Raw genomic sequence first — 16,031 nt, 5'->3', positions numbered from 1 at the left:
TGTATTTGTGAAGGAGCAAGGTGGTGTCTCTAGGGCTAGGTTAAGATGATGTCAGTCGTGTGGTTACTCAGGAGACAGTCCGTGTGTGAGTAGCTTTTGAAAGTACTTTTTTGTTAGATTTTGAAACTTGAGTTATGCTTTTAGTTTGGATGCAGCTTGAGAGTGGTTCAGTTTCATTTTGTAAAGAGCATAAAAATAAAACACGTCATTTACAGAACTAACATAATATAAATTCAATAACTTAGAGGGTGTGAATTTATAACAAAAAGTCTAACATTTCGATAACCCTGTACTGATTAAAACCACTTAGAATTTGATTTCTACCTGAAATTTTAGGTTTATCGTAAAATAAGGTTAAATAAATTCAAAATATTTTAGCTACAAAATATGCACAGTGCTAAATATAAGAATACCAAAATATATTCCTTGCACCATGTTTAGTTTTACCGACGAAGGGGGTTATCTCTGTAATACCTTACAGTAAGCATTGAATATGATTTGGTTTATTACAACGTTTTCCATCTAATCAAGTCCAAGATAGCAGAAAGCGTGTGTGTGATGACGTCACACGTCACAATGTTTCATGACGTCATAACATTAGATAACACGTGTTCTAAGGCGAGTGTATGCCGTACGTAAGAGCATCAGCCCCCCTGACTCGCACTCCGTCCATACCCTGGTAAATAGTGTTGTACATCTCGTGTACTTCCAGTTCAGGAGACGATCTGGAATACTCCACTCCTTCGTCCACAACCTGTCGGCATTCTGCCTCTATTTCCTGAGTCAGGGAGGTTAGTAATGCCCAAATAAGGAGCTAGCATAGCACGTGATGCCCAAATAAGGAGCTAGCATAGCACGTGATGCCCAAATAAGGAGCTAGCATAGCACGTGATGCCCAAATAAGGAGCTAGCATAGTTAGAGAAGCAGTAAACCTTCTGTGCTTTGTGATAAATTGTTTCGCCAACCAATTTTAGAAGGATTGTAAATCATGTTATTATATCAATAGAGAATGAAAGTAAAAAGTTTCCATCTAAATATTGAGATCTAACCTTGAGTTCAGCAGCTGTAGCAAGTTCTCCCTCGAGCATGAAAGATTTGAGTTGAGTAATGGGATCTTTAGTTTTCCTCACTTCTTGGACCTCATCACGTGTTCGGTAACTGGGTGGAACAGTTGTGAATATGTAATACGGGGAAGGAAACAAGAGTATACTGCATGCAAGATGGTGGAAAGAGCAATCATCTAGCTTCCTATCGGTATTATTTTAATTAAAATCCAGACCATTACAGGGGCATTTTCTTTATGTTCTGAATTTTTTTCTTCATATTACATCGACTGTATCAATTCAGTTTGATGAAACCGTAGTCTTAATATTTAACAGCAGGACTGTTAAACAACCTGAATAATTAAATTTCTTAATATTGTAGCTTATACCTGGTACCAGGATCACTCATACTGTGTCCATAGTAACGATACGTTTCTACCTCCGCAACCACGGGGCCCTGAAACAATCAGTGGTTATGGTTGTCCTCAGCATTGAATTTACGGAGTATGAAAATATTAAAGTAATTATTGTATATTAGAACCAGACAGAAACAAAGTGTGAAGAGCCTCTTGTCGGAACCGCCGCGTGCAGGCCCTCTGCTCCATCTACGTATCGTTATCAATAATGATGATATTGAAGATGCATTGAAATATGTCCTCATACCATCATGGTGAGTATAGGTCGAATGCGCGGTAATTTTAGAAAGTTCTCGCATTCAAGAAAACTAATTATTTTTCGAATAAAATATGGGCATTCTCCCAGTCCCTATAAAATCTCATTAAATTTTCTTCCTGATAAATCCCCTTATCATTCATTGCAGGACACGTATCCGCGTATCGCTACATTAGTCTAAGTTAACAATTTCTGACACGTTTTTAGAACGCTAGAGTAGGAGTTGGTTGCTATGTTTCTTAAGAACCTGTTTTTGCTTGTTTCATGTACCCAGCTGATACTCGGAGATACGGATCTCGAAGGGAGACCACCTGGCAGAGAAGGTAGTGTGGTGGACGACTGCAATGCTCTTAAAGAAGAGGCTCAGGAAATTAGACGAGAAGGATACTCTGCTATAGACAAAGCAGATGCTATCAGAGAGCAAGCATATCGGGTAAAGGATGAGGCTTTTGAGCTTAAAGATGAAGCTTATGATATCAAGGAAAGAGCAATGGAGGCACGATCTGAGTTGGAGACGACCCTGGTAGAGACTTTAGCCTTAATGAAAAGCCAGGCAACAGTCACCAACTTGTACATCCAGGAGATAAGGACAACTCTGAGTTCCGTTTCAAGCAGGATGGACAGATTGGAGGGAATGATCGAGGAGATTGGCCAGAAAGTTGAAGACAGCGCATCTGAGGTAGCCGAAAAAGTCTCCGAAACGCAGTCCACAGCAGCAACGATCAAGAACCGCCAGCAGGCGTGGATATCAGAGATTAGGCTCATATCTCTTTACAAGATGACCGAAGAAAACAACAGACATGGTGGTGGCTACGATTCTGATTTAGCTACAGATGGGCAGTTCACTCATGATCGACATGTCGTCGATAGCATTCGTACATACACCCATACCGGAAGTAGAGCAAATAATAACAAGATTTGGATCGAATTGGGTGGTGTTTTCAGAATTCACAAGATCAAGATTTGGAATCTCCGACACTGTTGTAAAGAACAGATTGTTGGATCTCACATCTACGCTGATGACGAGCTGATCGGAACAGTTATCCAGGCTCTGAGTACCTACGATTTTACAGTGTCTGATAAGGATCCAACCTACGCCTCAAGAATCACTCTACATCAGCCTCTAGCTCTACATATCAGTATTCTTGAGTTGCAGGTCTGGGGCAGTGGACCGTTCCAACAAGACGACAAGTTTGTCTAAAACTGAGAAATCTTAACATTTTGGACTTTAATCGAACGATGATAATTATATTTAAGCTGAATTTTGGAATTACTTAATTTATTGCATGGAAATTAGTTTGCTTTTTATACTTTTTATCTTGAACGACTAGAAAAATTAGCATGAACGGTAGTAGAACTGGATAAAAGTTTTGTAATTTGAAAACTGTTTGAGCAAAAAAGTTGATGACTGCAAATTAAAATACTATATATACAGCAAAATCATAGAATCAACGAACCCACTTACATCGATATAGGGTGTATTAAATACTCAATTTAAACATCCTGACCGACACGCAGATTCTTCCTCAATGCAACACCTAACGATATCGAGGACTGCAATCGACCTGTAACTTATAAGTGACTTAGCTTTTCATTAGGTTCCATGTTGAAGCGACTCAACCAGCTTCATTTGGACATTTTGAAACCTTGCTGCTAGCGAGTATTTTTAGTGAACAGTCAGTATTGACACGTTCTATAAATAGCTCTGAAGGACAATTCCTAACACTCTACTCTGAGGGCCTTCTCGAAGTTCCAATGTGATTTAGCACGCTCGATGAAAGTCACCCATCTAGCTAGTATCTGGCTAATTCATTTCTTTATCAGTGTTACATCCACGGAAGGACAAGGTCAGCAATATAACTTCGTATGGTAGTCTACCAAGGCTATCAAACAAGTTACGAAGCAGGAGACTAAAAATGGCGGGACACTGCATCAGACACCCTGAGCTACTTGCCAGTGATTTAGTCTTATGGGAACCTATGCATGGCAGAGCACAGCAAGGCCGACCAAGACAAAGCTACTTGTCTATGTTACCTAAGGAAGTTGGGACAAACTCTAAAGAGGAACTGCGAACCCTGATGCGGGACAGGGATATATGGAGGGGGTTGTCTGGCGTAGATCGGACTTATTTCTGACATAGTAGTAGTAGTAGTACATCCACGAGCCCAAACCAACCACCATACAATCAACAATGTGTCCCACGTTAAGACTTAAGATTATATTAAGTGACCATGGTTGGCAGAAATTACAATGAAGTTTTGATATTTAGTTATTTGTTTTAGGGAAAGATTAGACTTGGGCGTTGTTTTTAACTATCCCTTGTTTAGAACTTTTATTTAATAAAGGTTGCCAGATATGTGACCTTCGGAGGGCTACCGGACAACTGAACCCAATTTGGACTTTTCCGAGACAGGGTAGCTTGGGAAAATAATTTTAAACCCAATCAGTCTACCTAATTAACTTTGAAACGACAACTGAACCCAACTGCGAAGAAGGAGAACCTGAAAATCCGATCGTTGGGTTCAGATGTCGTATTTCCAATTTAGGTGCAGTTGTGATATGACCTGGGTTCAGTTGTCGTTTTGGGATTTAAGCTGATTGGTCATCCAATTAAGCTGATTGGGTGCCTGTTAACTGCGTGGGAACTAGGTTCAATTGGGTTCAGTTGTCGGTCACCCCTTCGGAGAGCTGGGTCGTTGAATTATTTATTCCAAATATTCCAAGACCGTCGACGAGTCCAACTCGGGCGAGCGTCTTGGTAGATTATTATTTATTTAAACCTACGACACTGAATTGTGAATACCTATACACCAACGAGGCCAGTAATTATGATTATTCATGCAGTACAGTGTAGCGCGCGCTGCATGCAATGAACGCGCGCACACGAACTAAAATAATAGCTAGATGTCTAGTAAAATCGTCTTAGCCAGAAGACGTTTCCCTGAATTTTGTAGTGGATTTTGTAGTGGATTTTGCGCGCCGCACGTACGTTACAATATTTATCATTATAGAAGCTACGACGGTAGAAGTCAAAAGTCTCAATAAACTGCTCGTACTTATACTTTTATAGACACTTATAAGATATGAAAATCTAAGTAACACATCCACCCCACTCAGGCCGCCCATCCCGAATAGCTTGAAATCTGTGACAAATCCCTAAAAATCCAGAATGAGAATCTTTACCCCTGGGCCCTGAAGGGGATTTGTGTTGCTGAGTATTTGAAACATGTTTGGTGGTTAAATAGGTAGTACATACCCCTAACCATCGAAAAGACCAAGTTTTAAGCTCTTGAACCACTCAAGCCACTCCCAGAGGCCACGCCCATCCCAAAATTACTGAAATCCAGCTAAAATCCAGATCGAGAATCTTTACCCCTGTAGTGCTTTTATGTTCCGGGGTAGGTGGGACATGTTTTAGTTTTAAAATGGGTTCTACCTGTCCCAAACCATCATAAAAATCAAGTTTCGACCTCTCAACCCACTCAGGCCACTCCCAGGGGCCACGCCCATCCCAAAATTAGTGAAATCCAACTAAAATCCAGACTTTAAAATCTTTACCCCTGTAGTGCTTTTATGTTCCGGGGTAGGTGGGACATGTTTTAGTTTAAAAATGGGTTCTGCCTGTCCCAAACCATCATAAAAATCAAGTTTCGACCTCTCAACCCACTCAGGCCACTCCCAGGGGCCACGCCCATCCCAAAATGACCGAAATCCAGCTAAAATCCAGACTTTAAAATCTTTACCCCTGTAGTGCTTTTATGTTCCGGGGTAGGTGGGACATGTTTTAGTTTAAAAATGGGTTCTACCTGTCCCAAACCATCATAAAATTCAGGTTTCGACCTCTCAACCCACTCAGGCCACTCCCAGGGGCCACGCCCATCCCAAAATTACCGAAATCCAGCTAAAATCCAGACTTTAAAATCTTTACCCCTGTAGTGCTTTTATGTTCCGGGGTAGGTGGGACATGTTTTAGTTTAAAAATGGGTTCTACCTGTCCCAAACCATCATAAAAATCAAGTTTCGACCTCTCAACCAACTCAGGCCACTCCCAGGGCCAGGGGCCACGCCCATCCCAAAATTACCGAAATCCAGCTAAAATCCAGACTTTAAAATCTTTACCCCTGTAGTGCTTTTATATTCCGGGGTAGGTGGGACATGTTTTAGTTTAAAAATGGGTTCTACCTGACCCAAACCATCATTAAAATCAAGTTTCGACCTCTCAACCCACTCAGGCCACTCCCAGGGGCCACGCCCATCCCAAAATTACCGAAATCCAGCTAAAATCCAGACTTTAAAATCTTTACCCCTGTAGTGCTTTTATGTTCCGGGGTAGGTGGGACATGTTTTAGTTTAAAAATGGGTTCTACCTGTACCAAACCATCATAAAAATCAAGTTTCGACCTCTCAACCCACTCAGGCCACTCCCAGGGGCTACGCCCATCCCAAAATTACCGAAATCCAGCTAAAATCCAGACTTTAAAATCTTTACCCCTGTAGTGCTTTTATGTTCCGGGGTAGGTGGGACATGTTTTAGTTTAAAAATGGGTTCTACCTGTCCCAAACCATCAAAAAAATCAAGTTTCGACCTCTCAACCAACTCAGGCCACTCCCAGGGGCCACGCCCATCCCAAAATTACCGAAATCCAGCTAAAATCCAGACTTTAAAATCTTTACCCCTGTAGTGCTTTTATGTTCCGGGGTAGGTGGGACATGTTTTAGTTTAAAAATGGGTTCTACCTGTCCCAAACCATCATAAAAATCAAGTTTCGACCTCTCAACCCACTCAGGCCACTCCCAGGGGCCACGCCCATCCCAAAATTACCGAAATCCAGCTAAAATCCAGACTTTAAAATCTTTACCCCTGTAGTGCTTTTATGTTCCGGGGTAGGTGGGACATGTTTTAGTTTAAAAATGGGTTCTACCTGTCCCAAACCATCATAAAAATCAAGTTTCGACCTCTCAACCCACTCAGGCCACTCCCAGGGCCAGGGGCCACGCCCATCCCAAAATTACCGAAATCCAGCTAAAATCCAGACTTTAAAATCTTTACCCCTGTAGTGCTTTTATGTTCCGGGGTAGGTGGGACATGTTTTAGTTTAAAAATGGGTTCTACCTGTCCCAAACCATCATAAAAATCAAGTTTCGACCTCTCAACCCACTCAGGCCACTCCCAGGGGCCACGCCCATCCCAAAATTACCGAAATCCAGCTAAAATCCAGACTTTAAAATCTTTACCCCTGTAGTGCTTTTATGTTCCGGGGTAGGTGGGACATGTTTTAGTTTAAAAATGGGTTCTACCTGTCCCAAACCATCATAAAAATCAAGTTTCGACCTCTCAACCCACTCAGGCCACTCCCAGGGGCCACGCCCATCCCAAAATTACCGAAATCCAGCTAAAATCCAGACTTTAAAATCTTTACCCCTGTAGTGCTTTTATGTTCCGGGGTAGGTGGGACATGTTTTAGTTTAAAAATGGGTTCTACCTGTCCCAAACCATCATAAAAATCAAGTTTCGACCTCTCAACCCACTCGGGCCACTCCCAGGGGCCACGCCCATCCCAAAATTACCGAAATCCAGCTAAAATCCAGACTTTAAAATCTTTACCCCTGTAGTGCTTTTATGTTCCGGGGTAGGTGGGACATGTTTTAGTTTAAAAATGGGTTCTACCTGTCCCAAACCATCATAAAAATCAAGTTTCGACCTCTCAACCCACTCAGGCCACTCCCAGGGGCCACGCCTATCCCAAAATTACCGAAATCCAGCTAAAATCCAGACTTTAAAATCTTTACCCCTGTAGTGCTTTTGTGTTCCGGGCTAGGTGGGACATGTTTTAGTTTAAAAATGGGTTCTACCTGTCCCAAACCATCATAAAAATCAAGTTTCGACCTCTCAACCCACTCGGGCCACTCCCAGGGGCCACGCCCATCCCAAAATGACCGAAATCCAGCTAAAATCCAGACTTTAAAATCTTTACCCCTGTAGTGCTTTTATGTTCCGGGGTAGGTGGGACATGTTTTAGTTTAAAAATGGGTTCTACCTGTCCCAAACCATCATAAAAATCAAGTTTCGACCTCTCAACCCACTCAGGCCACTCCCAGGGGCCACGCCCATCCCAAAATTACCGAAATCCAGCTAAAATCCAGACTTTAAAATCTTTACCCCTGTAGTGCTTTTATGTTCCGGGGTAGGTGGGACATGTTTTAGTTTAAAAATGGGTTCTACCTGTCCCAAACCATCATAAAAATCAAGTTTCGACCTCTCAACCCACTCAGGCCACTCCCAGGGGCCACGCCCATCCCAAAATTACCGAAATCCAGCTAAAATCCAGACCACTCCCAGGGGCCACACCTAACCCAGAAAAGCTACAGGAAGAGAGGAAGTGGGGTGGGGCAAAACTAACGTTACATACGTTGAGTTTTATACAGGGGTGTAGAAAGCGGGGGGCAGGTTGGCCATCGCCCCCCATTAAATCTGGGGAAGGGGCCAAAAAGGGCCAACTTTTTAATTTAGGTTTCTAAAAATTTTTGGGAAAAAAATTTTTTTCCCGAAAATTTTTGTCAGTCAAAAATCTTTAAAGTCAAAAATTTTCAAAGTTTTCTTGGAAACTACTTTTGTTCATGTTTCATGCTATCCTGATCATTATGAGCCAAAAATATCGTTTTCGGTTTTCGAAGTTCGATATACGATTTTGGACTCGAGGGATCCCCTTTGTAATGCGATCTCGGAAGGCAGGCCTCCCCTTTGCAATACGAGCTCGGAAGCGGGAGCTCTGCTTTCAGAGGTACGTATCGAGAATGACTCGGACCGAAAATTTTCTAAGTCAAAAATTTTCAAAGTTTTCTTCGAAACTACTTTTGTTCATGTTTCATGCTACGGGTAAACCGCCCCTAAAATGTCACCCACCCCTAAAACGCCACTCTTGATTGATTGGATCCCATCTTCTTAGAAAGTATCTTACCTAATCATTTGTAACTCCTAAACATAAAAAAATATCATTCAGACCCTGCCACATCCTGAAATTGAATCTAAATGATGCCATAAGGGCATTTTTTTCACTTTGTACGAATTTTTTACTTTTGAAAAAAAGCGCACAATTTTATAACTCTGGAATTCATTAATATTAACTCGGTTTTGGTCTAGGATAGTGATATTTACATATTTTAGCAACTTTGTACATATGACTGGAGATATGGAAAGTTATACATTACTCAATATTACTACCCTCCCCTAAAATGTCACCTGGCCGCCCCCTAAAATGTAATTTTATCAGATTCTGGCTTTGAGACTACAAGCACCATAAAATGGAGGTACCAGCCTATTAAACATCATATTTAGCATCTAATGGTAATATTGGAAAGCTTTGGCAGCTCAAGGAATTAGTTTTATTTTATTAATCGCAATAAACATCCCCTAAAATGTCTAATTATCCCCCCTAAAATGTCATTTTAACCTGATCAAATTACTCAGGCTTTTCCTAAGAGGCAATGCATACTCACATTTCGTTAATAGTTGATGTTAATAATTAACAAGTGCCAAAACAAGAGCTATTATCGCACACCATGCGAACAAAATACAAATTTGACATTTTAGGGGAGAAAAAAATGACATTTTAGGGGGCATATCATAGGTTTACCATAAACTAGTAAGTACCAAAAAATTAGTTTTTGACATTGAATTTTGCTAAAAGCAGTCAAATCTAGTCTATAGAGAAGGTCAGATCGATTACTGGGTTGGCTTAGTTAACTACAGGTCACTAAAATTGCCAAAATGCAGGATGATGTTAAAAATCCCAAAAAATGCAATTAAAACATGCAATTTGCACTAGGTTAAAATCACATTGAATCCATTTCTTTTGTGCCAATTGTTAGTTTATAACTAGATAATCTAACTACAGGTGTAAATTTTGTTGACTGAGTTACTGTTTTGCCGTAAGTTCTGGGTATTAAAAAAAAAGTCCCCAAAATGTCACAAAAAGTAAATTGACTAAATTCCACCATTTTTTTTCAACAGAGAGAGAAATTCTGGTCGACACCTCTCAGAAATAGGTTATATTTGTCCTAGAAGTGATTAAAATTAATAATTGAGCAACATTCTGAGTGCTACACAACCTGTTTTAGCTGACGTTTTAGGGGTGGTGCACGTGACATTTTAGGGGGTGATTACGGTTTTGAGGTACTTCCTTTAGTGAGTGAATGTTTTCAAGTAGCTTAATGTTTTAATAAGACAAAACAAATAGTACTAGTGACAAAAGATAAATCAGGCCTCCTGTACATTTTGTAATTATCACACATATAGAGTTGACATTTTAGGGGTGGTGTTTTAAAAGTGACTCCATTTCAACGTCAAAAAAATTGTACCTGATTTTATTTTCAAATCTCCAAATCTTCCTGGCAGGCTAGAAAAAGGTTTAAATATTATTCCTAGACACTTCAGAACCCTGTAAATTTAGCCCTAACTCGGCAATCTAGGCCCAAAAAACAGGTGACGTTTAAGGGGCGGTTTACCCGTACCCTGATTATTATGAGCCAAAAATATTTTTTTTCGGTTTTCGAAGTTCGATATACGATTTTGGACTCGAGGGATCCCCTTTGTAATGCGATCTCGGAAGGCAGGCCTCCCCTTCGCAATACGAGCTCGGAAGCAGGAGCTCTGCTTTCAGAGGTACATATCGAGAATGACTCGGACCGAACATTTTCTAAGTCAAAAATTTTCAAAGTTTTCTTGGAAACTACTTTTGTTCATGTTTCATGCTACCCTGATTATTATGAGCCAAAAATATTTTTTTCGGTTTTCGAAGTTCGATATACGATTTTGGACTCGAGGGATCCCCTTTGTAATGCGATCTCGGAAGGCAGGCCTCCCCTTCGCAATACTAGCTCGGAAGCAGGAGCTCCGCTTTCAGAGGTACGTATCGAGAATAACTCGGACCGAAAATTTTCTAAGTCAAAATTTTTCAAAGTTTCGCTAGAAATTACTTTTGTTCATGTTTCATGCTACCCTGATCATTCTGAGCCAAAATATAGTTTTCGGTTTTTGAAGTCTGTACCTTTCATTCGGTAGGTTGTGGATGTGATACTGATTGGTTTCAACTTTCATATACTAATTATAGAAAACGTGATATTTGGCCCACAGATTTGAAGGAAAATACGCGAATTTGGTCCTCAGATTTAAAGGAAAATGCGTAACTGAAAAAATCACGATTTGTCGTGAGTCCAGGATCTGAAAAATCGGGATTTGTCGCGGCAAACGTGAAAAATCGCGATACTGCACATGCTGCAATTTCCTTTTGTCCTTACCCTCGAAAATATTTAGAATTTGGCCCCCCCATGAAGAAAATCATTCCTACACCCCTGGACTCTTATACCACCACCGTGTTTCATATTATGGACCTGCAACTTTACAGATGGCATGCTGTAACTACTCATTCGAGGATTCCGTCGCCAATGTTCGAAAATTTGAATATTTAGACTACGCCAATATAATATTAAATCACCTATATTGTTCTTTCCGGACATGCTAGACGCCCATTTATTTCAGATTACTGCATATAATTAATTGTTGCATCTGATCTGAAAAATTGAGGCCAAACGTATTTGAAATGACGAAGTTATCAAGCATTTAATGTATCTCGTTAACAAAATTGATTGGGTGATTATCTGATAGGTCACCTTAATTGGGTTCCCTTGCAATTTGACGGGGCCAATCACCTGAACAGGTAATCGAATCACCTGATCACACGTAATGGATAAACTCGTCATGCCTCGTATCTCGGTCATCTGAGAAGCTACAACTCTCATTTTTCAGATCAAACGTAATTTGAATGGCCAAATACGATCCTATAAAATTTGGCTCGATCTGATTATCAAAACTATCAAATAAATGCGATCATGAACCTTCATTAAAAAAAATGAAAATGAGTATTCTTTGATTTAATATATTCCTCGAATGAGTGGTGATAGTAAGTCATACCAAAAAGAATACCCCGGAACATAAATCCCTTAAAGCATACAGGTGTAAAGATTCGCATTCTGTCTGGATTTGATTTTACCCCGGAACATAAAAGCACTTTCGGTAATTTTGGGTTGGCGTGGCCCCTGGGAGTGGCCTAAGTGGGTTGAGAGGTCGAAACTTGATTTTTATGATGGTTTGGGACAGGCAGAACCCATTTTTAAACTAAAACATGTCCCACCTACCCCGGAACATAAAAGCACTACAGGGGTAAAGATTTTAAAGTCTGGATTTTAGCTGGATTTCGGTCATTTTGGGATGGGCGTGGCCCCTGGGAGTGGCCTGAGTGGGTTGAGAGGTCGAAACTTGATTTTTATGATGGTTTGGGACAGGTAGAACCCATTTTTAAACTAAAACATGTCCCACCTACCCCGGAACATAAAAGCACTACAGGGTAAAGATTTTAAAGTCTGGATTTTAGCTGGATTTCGGTAATTTTGGGATGGGCGTGGCCCCTGGGAGTGGCCTGAGTGGGTTGAGAGGTCGAAACTTGATTTGTATGATGGTTTGGGACAGGTAGAACCCATTTTTAAACTAAAACATGTCCCACCTACCCCGGAACATAAAAGCACTACAGGGGTAAAGATTTTAAAGTCTGGATTTTAGCTGGATTTCGGTCATTTTGGGATGGGCGTGGCCCCTGGGAGTGGCCTGAGTGGGTTGAGAGGTCGAAACTTGATTTTTATGATGGTTTGGGACAGGTAGAACCCATTTTAAACTAAAACATGTCCCACCTACCCCGGAACATAAAAGCACTACAGGGGTAAAGATTTTAAAGTCTGGATTTTAGCTGGATTTCGGTCATTTTGGGATGGGCGTGGCCCCTGGGAGTGGCCTGAGTGGGTTGAGAGGTCGAAACTTGATTTTTATGATGGTTTGGGACAGGTAGAACCCATTTTTAAACTAAAACATGTCCCACCTACCCCGGAACATAAAAGCACTACAGGGGTAAAGATTTTAAAGTCTGGATTTTAGCTGGATTTCGGTCATTTTGGGATGGGCGTGGCCCCTGGGAGTGGCCCGAGTGGGTTGAGAGGTCGAAACTTGATTTTTATGATGGTTTGGGACAGGTAGAACCCATTTTTAAACTAAAACATGTCCCACCTACCCCGGAACATAAAAGCACTACAGGGGTAAAGATTTTAAAGTCTGGATTTTAGCTGGATTTCGGTCATTTTGGGATGGGCGTGGCCCCTGGGAGTGGCCCGAGTGGGTTGAGAGGTCGAAACTTGATTTTTATGATGGTTTGGGACAGGCAGAACCCATTTTTAAACTAAAACATGTCCCACCTACCCCGGAACATAAAAGCACTACAGGGGTAAAGATTTTAAAGTCTGGATTTTAGCTGGATTTCGGTCATTTTGGGATGGGCGTGGCCCCTGGGAGTGGCCCGAGTGGGTTGAGAGGTCGAAACTTGATTTTTATGATGGTTTGGGACAGGCAGAACCCATTTTTAAACTAAAACATGTCCCACCTACCCCGGAACATAAAAGCACTACAGGGGTAAAGATTTTAAAGTCTGGATTTTAGCTGGATTTCGGTCATTTTGGGATGGGCGTGGCCCCTGGGAGTGGCCCGAGTGGGTAGAGAGGTCGAAACTTGATTTTTATGATGGTTTGGGACAGGCAGAACCCATTTTTAAACTAAAACATGTCCCACCTACCCCGGAACATAAAAGCACTACAGGGGTAAAGATTTTAAAGTCTGGATTTTAGCTGGATTTCGGTCATTTTGGGATGGGCGTGGCCCCTGGGAGTGGCCCGAGTGGGTTGAGAGGTCGAAACTTGATTTTTATGATGGTTTGGGACAGGCAGAACCCATTTTTAAACTAAAACATGTCCCACCTACCTCGGAACATAAAAGCACTACAGGGGTAAAGATTTTAAAGTCTGGATTTTAGCTGGATTTCGGTCATTTTGGGATGGGCGTGGCCCCTGGGAGTGGCCCGAGTGGGTTGAGAGGTCGAAACTTGATTTTTATGATGGTTTGGGACAGGCAGAACCCATTTTAAAACTAAAACATGTCCCACCTACCCCGGAACATAAAAGCACTACAGGGGTAAAGATTTTAAAGTCTGGATTTTAGCTGGATTTCGGTCATTTTGGGATGGGCGTGGCCCCTGGGAGTGGCCCGAGTGGGTTGAGAGGTCGAAACTTGATTTTTATGATGGTTTGGGACAGGCAGAACCCATTTTAAAACTAAAACATGTCCCACCTACCCCGGAACATAAAAGCACTACAGGGGTGAAAAGCACTACAAATCCACTACAAAAATCAAGGAAACGTGCTCTCGTCTTAGCGCGTTCCATTTTAGCACAAGAAAAGTGCAATCACAAATCGGCTATTATAAATAAACTTTCGGTCAATGAAAACCCTAACCAACATTTTTATTTTCTGTTACTCGTTCATACAATATTGTGACTGTATTATCATGTGCGAAACTGCAAGCAGTATACCAGTGTAGAATAAATTGATTTTCAGATAATTATGCTAATGATGGCAATGCACAGCAGTTTTTATGATTACAATTTAAAAGACAGATAATATAGTTCATTCGACGATACTCAAAAGGAAACGTTATTGTTGAGGGACAAGAGAACGACCGTGGGAATGAAAATGCACCAACCGGGATTCGAACCCGGGTCGAGTGAATGGGAATCACTCATGCTACCCCTACACCATTGGTGCAGTGCACAATGTGCGATGCTTAGTTATTTTATCTGTCTACCCGCACTGTGGTTCACTAACTTACATTTCCTGCCCGCATCCAATCAGTAGCTGCTTTTGTAAATTCTCTGACCGCCAGCACATTCATACCGTCCATCTGAAATGCAGATTTATATTGCAAAATTAGGTGTTTAGTGTTTACAATGAGAGACAAGTTAATTTATGAAACACTAACTACATAGAGATCAGGAGCTTAAAAAGGGAGCTAAAAATGTTGCTGAAATGTTAAACTAATTGTTCTGACCTTGATACCGGGAACAGCATCTCCTCTTGTGTAGTAATGCGGGTTAGCAGCGGCTCTTACATCACTCGTTCCCATACCGTAGTGGTTATTCTCACAAGTAAACATACACGGAGATTTAAACAATGCTGCCAGGTTGAACGCTTCAAATATCTGCAGGTAGAGGGAATGTTAGAGACAAGTGAGAGGGGGGGGGGGGGGGGGGCCGGGGGGCGCATTATTACGTAAGATCATATTGCATGCCTTTAGAAAAGTTAAGTGTGCAGACAGCCCCACATCCAGAAACACAGCATTACATTTGTTGTAGATGGGATTCATATCAGTTTGTTCACAAAAAATGTGCACTTGTGCACTATGCAGGCAACAATGAACAAGGTTGCCAGGTTAAGGTTTTTTCTACCCATGGCAGATTGATTTTATAAAAATAACTATTAACAGTAACCATGGTAACATATTGTATTGATAGTTAATGTCTCACTACACCCTGTTAGCATCTACCTGTCCCTGGTTGGCAGCACCATCCCCGTAAAGAGAGATGCACACTTTACCGTTCTCCTTGTAGCTGTGCGCGAAAGCAATGCCCGCACCAATGGGCACCTGCGCGCCTACGATACCGTTACCACCAAAGAGGGTGTCCGTGTACATGTGCATACTTCCTCCCTTTCCCTTCGAACATCCCCCACTGCGACCTGAGGTTTTGTGTTTAATTAACCCGTGTTAAATTTCTTTTAGGCAATTGTAATTTCCAGAATATGATGGGTGAAGAAATAAAATCATGATTGTTATCAAGTAAAATTTATTTATGATTAGGAACTTAATCAAAACCTAATTTAAATCAGTTTGAAATAATTTGATTGAACCATTGTATATGTGTGCATGAAATTCTAGACAATAACTACAATAACAGTACAATAATAGTACAACTTAGTAACTAGAATTATATTTACCGGTTAGTTCGGCCAGGATAGCTCTGGGTTCAACACCCCTAGTGTAGGCCCAACCGTGGTCCCTGTACGCAGTGATGATACTATCATCAGGAGTTATTGCAGCTTCCATCCCGACACACACTGCTTCCTGAAATTATCATGGCTAGAGAGCTAGAGCTTAAAATTATCTAATTCGTAGGTTATTCTCTTAACTAAGTACAAGTTATTGTCGTAGTACGAAATAACAGAGCACAAATAATAGTTTTAAAGTACTTTCACAACTACAATTAAATACATTCATTGAGGACATTACAGGAGGAATTAATTTAATGTAGTTTGAGGAGTCGTCACTCTCCTCACGCCCAACAAATAACAATTTATCTTGTGCTAATATAATTAGTAATTAGTGTAAT

The 16,031-nt window shown here is 41.1% G+C and overlaps 1 protein-coding gene and 1 non-coding gene across 2 annotated transcripts in view; both read right to left on the bottom strand.

Annotated features, from left to right (window-relative positions):
• Positions 1 to 208: 208 nt before the first annotated feature.
• LOC134812104 (pyruvate dehydrogenase E1 component subunit alpha, mitochondrial-like) overlaps positions 209 to 16,031 on the bottom strand; it is a 76,558-nt gene continuing 60,735 nt past the window's right edge. The window contains exons 4-10 of the mRNA XM_063819291.1: positions 15,640 to 15,766; positions 15,191 to 15,381; positions 14,696 to 14,845; positions 14,477 to 14,548; positions 1,434 to 1,501; positions 1,051 to 1,159; positions 209 to 778 (exon numbers count right to left, since the gene is read on the bottom strand). Of these exons, the coding sequence (XP_063675361.1) occupies positions 614 to 778; positions 1,051 to 1,159; positions 1,434 to 1,501; positions 14,477 to 14,548; positions 14,696 to 14,845; positions 15,191 to 15,381; positions 15,640 to 15,766 (882 nt within the window). The 3' untranslated portion in view covers positions 209 to 613. The remainder of the gene's footprint in view (positions 779 to 1,050; positions 1,160 to 1,433; positions 1,502 to 14,476; positions 14,549 to 14,695; positions 14,846 to 15,190; positions 15,382 to 15,639; positions 15,767 to 16,031) is intronic.
• Trnag-ccc (transfer RNA glycine (anticodon CCC)) lies at positions 14,342 to 14,412 on the bottom strand. Its single transcript has one exon. It is a non-coding gene; the product is annotated as a tRNA-Gly (tRNA).

This window comes from Bolinopsis microptera, chromosome 3, assembly GCF_026151205.1.
Source record: "Bolinopsis microptera isolate Bmic1 chromosome 3, MBARI_Bmic_1.0, whole genome shotgun sequence".
Lineage (NCBI taxonomy): Eukaryota > Metazoa > Ctenophora > Tentaculata > Lobata > Bolinopsidae > Bolinopsis > Bolinopsis microptera.
The sequence above is the reverse complement of the archived record's forward strand: the minus strand, read 5'-3'. Positions and strand labels throughout refer to the sequence as shown.